This window comes from Andrographis paniculata, chloroplast, assembly GCF_009805555.1.
Source record: "Andrographis paniculata chloroplast, complete genome".
Classification (NCBI taxonomy): domain Eukaryota; kingdom Viridiplantae; phylum Streptophyta; class Magnoliopsida; order Lamiales; family Acanthaceae; genus Andrographis; species Andrographis paniculata.
The window spans coordinates 2,501-7,500 of record NC_022451.2 but is presented as its reverse complement, the minus strand read 5'-3'; the positions used below and the strand labels follow the sequence as shown (position 1 = coordinate 7,500).

Genomic DNA, 5,000 nt, shown 5'->3' with positions numbered 1-5,000 from the left:
TAAGCATTACACAATCTCCAAAAGATAAAAAAAAGAGAATAGATCTTCCGTTTTTATACCACATATCCTATTTTTACACCAAACACCAAGAGATGAGGTTTTTCTAGGAAAAAGATTGTCTTTTCATAAAAAAATTTGATTTTGTGTGAGACCCTAAATAGGGTTAGGGTCTTTCCTTGGAAAAAAGATCAAAAATGAGGAAATGAGCATAAGCCGGATTTATGCCGACTATCCAAGAATTTCAGTGTGCGAATCGAGGGTTCACACTCTAAAAATTATCGGATTTTATCAATTTTTCAAATTTTTTCTCGCCGAAATCATGGATTTTTTAGGATATTCTTAAGGATCTTATCGAAAGCTTACAGCAGCTTGCCAAACAAAAGCTAAGAGAAAAAAAAGTACAGGTATGACTGGCATAACATCTACGATTGGATTCAAAAAAGCGTAGGCTTCGGGCAATTTGCCGAAGAAAAAACCACTCGAATGCGGATAAAGGGCAGAATTAATACAAATACAGATCAAACTAAGAATATTAAGCATAACAGGCGTTTTGTTCTTGGAGATAATTGCATTTTAATTGAGTTTTTGATATAAGGAAAAAGGAAGTAAGGTAGACAAAAAACCCTTCTTTTTCTTTGAACCCACTCAATAAAAAATTCTCCAATTCTCAAAAGAGAATAGAAGAAATGATACTTTCATACAATATCTTAATTGAATTCTATGTAATGATCAAGAAATTTTGTTGAATTCTATATCTATAGATAAACATTGGTACTAATATTTATCTATAAATATAGAAATTTTGGGACTGGAGTTGACAAAAAACCAATACCAATATTATTATTTCTTGGTGTAGATTCGAAATTGAAATGGGGCGTCGCCAAGTGGTAAGGCAACGGGTTTTGGTCCCGCTATTCGGAGGTTCGAATCCTTCCGTCCCAGCGTGGATTGGATCCTTTTTTTATGCTTCATTACTCCCTTAGAAAGAAGTAAGGGAGTAGATAAGAGTTAATTTAAATACCATATTTCGTCTTTGACTAATTGGAAATCTATGGAACGATTGAGGTATGGGTGATTTTTCTTATCCCCTTTTTTTTATGACTTATGACAAGAACCGATTATTGAAATATTACTCAATCCCTTGTTAAACAAAATACATATCATGGAATCCTCTAAAATGAGGAAATGTTTCGGTTAGACGGTATGTATCGTTCTATTTCAATGACAAGAGATTTTTGGTTTTTGGAAAACCATTTTTGATCCCTTAAATTATTGAAAATTTCTATTGTATACTGTTAGAATATCTATACCAGTGACAACTCCTCAGTCTATCTGATAATCAGTTTATCTGATAAATAGGAAAATCCTTCCCTGTTTTTTATTTTTATTTTCTTTTTTTTTTTTTTTTCAATTATTTCTTATTAACATAATAAGAAGAAAAGAATAAAGATTCAAATCCCAACTTACATCATTTTTTGATACATCTTATGAAAAAAAATGGATTTCGTTCTTCTTTTCTTTGATCTCTTTATCTATTTTAAATGAAATCAGTGATGAATCAATTCAAAAAGAAAGACCTATCTTCCTAGAAGATGAAAGGAAATCCTTATTAGATATTATCCAATTTTTGTCAAATTAATTCAAAATTGAATTCAATATTGTTGAATCAATCCTATTCAGTTTCTTAAAGATGCAGATTCAAGAAGTGATTTGTTTATATATCTCATTATATTCAATATATATTATTAATTAATTAATATTAATGGATCTTAAAGATGCTGTCTTACTAAGACTTTTTTCAGAAAAAATCGTCCCTTATATCATATAAGGAAGACAAAGTCTAGATTACGATGTCTATGGACATTCGAACCAATGACTATTCATGATTCCATGATGGAATTAATTCCATACCGGTTCCAAATTGGATTATTGGAAAATATTATGGTAAAACTTCGTTTGAAACGATGTGGTAGAAAGCAACGTGCGGCTTGAAGGACAGAATCCGTTGTGGATTTTTCGATCCACCATTTTCACTTTATCTGGGAATGAGGATGCTCTTGGCTCGACATTGTTTGTTCTGTTACACTTGAATCCTTCTTTTTGTTGGGTTGGAAATAGTCCACGGTGGAGCTCGAGCCGAAAGGATTAATTCATTTCTGGGGGATAAGTATCTAGGGTTAAATGCCAATCAATCAATTGGAATAACTTCGTAAATCTATCTTAGATAGATAGAAATCAAAAGGATGAAATTCGAGCAAGTTTCGAATTCAAAAACAAAACTTGTTTGAATTGGTTAAACTTTTTCGATTCATTTAAAGTGTATCGCGGGGTGTCCATGGGATTCTTTGATAGAAAGAAATCAAAAAAGGGTATGTTGCTGCCATTTTGAAAGGATTAAGAAGCACCGAAGTAATGTCTAAACCCAATGATTTAAAATAAGGATCGAAAAACAAGGAAACACACTTTTAATTGGTAATTGGATTGAGAATCTCAATAACTAAAACTAAAGAATCCAAATAGAATCTTAAACGAGATAAACAAAAGGGTGTAAAGACCACTCAAGAAATGAAATTGACTCAAGATTTTTCCTTTGAGCTATTTGAGAGTTATACAACTTGAGTTATGAGTACGAATGGTTTCTTTGGATTTTCAGGAAGAAAAAAGCCGGAAATCAGAGTCTAATTTATTTTATAGGCTTATTTCGTCTTTAAGTCATTTAGAATTGCATACATAGACAAAACCTCGAATCAAATCATTTTTTATGGAGCCGTATGAGGAGAAAACTTCCTATACGGTTCTAGGGGGGGTATTGTTCATCTACATCTATCCCAATGAGCCGTCTATCGAATCGTTGCAATTGATGTTCGATCCCGAAGAGAAGGAAAAGATCTTCAAAAAGTGGGCTTTTATGATCCAATAAAGAATCAAACTTATTTCAATGTTCCTGTTATTCTATATTTCCTTGAGAAAGGTGCTCAACCTACAGAAACTGTTCAGAATCTTTTAAAGAAAGCAGAAGTTTTTAATGAACTTCCGTTTAATCAAATGAGATTCAATTAAAGAAATACCGTGGGGGGGTATCGATTTGTATATTATTTTGTATAGTTTTTCTATGCTTTTTTTTTGAGTTACTCCCCTTCCACTGTATTCTTTTCTACTATTTCTATTGACAACAGTGTAGTGAACAAATATAATTCATCATGATAAGTGAACGGGGTCTATTAATTTTCGTACCCTAACTTTATCAATTTTTGAATTATGTATATTTTTTTCCCTTATCTGAGAATTTCTTGCATTTTCATCTAATCAATTCATTTTTATGTTTCGAATTCATTTGAAAATCCGTTTTTTTTTTTAGTGCAGCTGAAATTTTCTTTAATCTATATTTTCTTCGGGTTGCTAACTCAACGGTAGAGTACTCGGCTTTTAAGTGCGACTAGAATCTTTTACACATTTTGATGAAGTTAAAAATTCGTCCATACCTTTGGTATGCTTTAGAAGACCGCGACTGATCCTGAAAGGGAAGAAATAGAAAAAATAGCATGTCGTATTAATAGCGAGTTCTGAGTATATTTCATTTTTTGGATCGGTACAAAACCCTGTTCGAATTCTTGGAGCGAAACAAAATAAAGTTAGGTCGAATGAATAAATGGATAGGGCCCTATGTCTTCAATTTTGAATTAATTAATTATCAGAAAGAAAAAGCAACCAGCTTCGGTTCTTAATTTGAATAATTTCCCGATCTAATTAGACGTTAAAAATGGATTAGTGCCTGGGACGGGAAGGGCTTCTCCCCTCACGAGTGGATTCTATATTTTTAAAATGAATCCTAACTATTGGCATTCTCTATTATGGAATGGAGATGTGTGTGTAAAAGAAACAGTATATTGATAATAAAAGTTTTTTCCGAAATCAAAAGAGCGATTAGGTTTAAAAAATAAAAGATTTCCAAACATCTTCTTATCCTATAACATAGACGAATTAAATGAAATGAATCAAAAAAGAGAGAGTGGAAAATCTGTTGATAAGTTTACCTGTCTGAGCTATCTATTCTTACTAGAATATAGAATACCTTGTTTTGACTATATCGCACTATGTATTATTTGATAACTCAAAAAACCTTCTACCTTTGATTCAAGTAGAAGTTCCAATGGAGAAAATCCAAAGATATTTACAGCTAGAGAGATCTCAACCACATGACTTCCTATATCCACTTATCTTTCAGGAGTATATTTATGGGTTTGCTCATGATCATGGTTTGAGTAGATCTATTTTTTCAGAAAATCGGGGTTATGGGAATAAATCCAGTTTACTAATTGTGAAACGGTTAATTATTCGAATGTGTCAATTTCTTATTTATCCTAATGATTCTAACAAAGATCCTTTTTTGGCGCGCAACAAGAATTTATATTCTCAAATTCTATCCGAGGGGTTTGCTTTGATTGTGGAAATTCCATTTTCTCTACAATTCATATCTTGTCTAGAAGGGAAAAAAATAGTCAAATTTCAGAATTTAGGATCACTTCATTCGATATTTCCCTTTTTAGAAGACAATTTTTCACATTTATATCTTCTATTAGATATACAAATACCCCACTTTGTCCATGTCGAAATCTTGGTTCAAGCTCTTTGCTATTGGTTAAAAGATGCCTCTTCTTTGCATTTATTACGATTCTTTCTCAACGAGTATTGTAATTGGAATACTCTTCTTAGTAGTAGGCCAAAGAAAGCCGATTCCTCTTTTTCAAAAAGAAATCAAAGATTCTTTTTATTCTTATATAATTCTCATGTATGGGAATATGAATCCATTTTCTTCTTTTTACGTAACCAATCTTCTCATTTCCGATCGACATCTTCTGGAGTTTTTTTTGAACGAATCTATTTCTATGGAAAAATAGAACGTCTTAGGAACCTTTTAGTTAAGGTTAAGAATTTTCAGGCGAACCTATGGTTGGTCAAGGAACCTTGCATGCATTATATTAGGTATCAAAGAAGATTCA

General features: G+C 31.9%; 4 protein-coding genes and 2 non-coding genes; 4 read left to right on the top strand and 2 right to left on the bottom strand. All coding sequences in view use genetic code 11, as the record gives it.

The window, feature by feature from the left end:
- psbI (photosystem II protein I) overlaps positions 1-7 on the bottom strand; it is a 111-nt gene extending 104 nt beyond the window's left edge. Inside the window, exon 1 of the mRNA in view lies at positions 1-7. This exon is cut by the window's left edge and continues 104 nt beyond it. Coding sequence (YP_008592472.1) covers positions 1-7 — 7 coding nt within the window.
- A 341-nt stretch (positions 8-348) lies between these two features.
- Positions 349-540, bottom strand: psbK (photosystem II protein K). Its single transcript has one exon. The coding sequence runs from the start codon at positions 538-540 to the stop codon at positions 349-351; it is 192 nt and encodes a 63-aa protein (YP_008592471.1).
- A 330-nt stretch (positions 541-870) lies between these two features.
- On the top strand, positions 871-942 carry trnQ (UUG). Its single transcript has one exon. It is a non-coding gene; the product is annotated as a tRNA-Gln (tRNA).
- A 999-nt stretch (positions 943-1,941) lies between these two features.
- rps16 (ribosomal protein S16) lies at positions 1,942-3,060 on the top strand. One transcript has 2 exons: positions 1,942-1,981; positions 2,834-3,060. Exons 1-2 carry the CDS (start codon positions 1,942-1,944, stop codon positions 3,058-3,060), a joined length of 267 nt encoding a protein of 88 aa, YP_008592470.1.
- A 347-nt stretch (positions 3,061-3,407) lies between these two features.
- Positions 3,408-5,000, top strand: part of trnK (UUU) — a 2,504-nt gene continuing 911 nt past the window's right edge. Inside the window, exon 1 of one tRNA in view lies at positions 3,408-3,444.
- Positions 4,151-5,000, top strand: part of matK (maturase K) — a 1,536-nt gene continuing 686 nt past the window's right edge. The window contains exon 1 of the mRNA in view: positions 4,151-5,000. This exon is cut by the window's right edge and continues 686 nt beyond it. Coding sequence (YP_008592469.1) covers positions 4,151-5,000 — 850 coding nt within the window.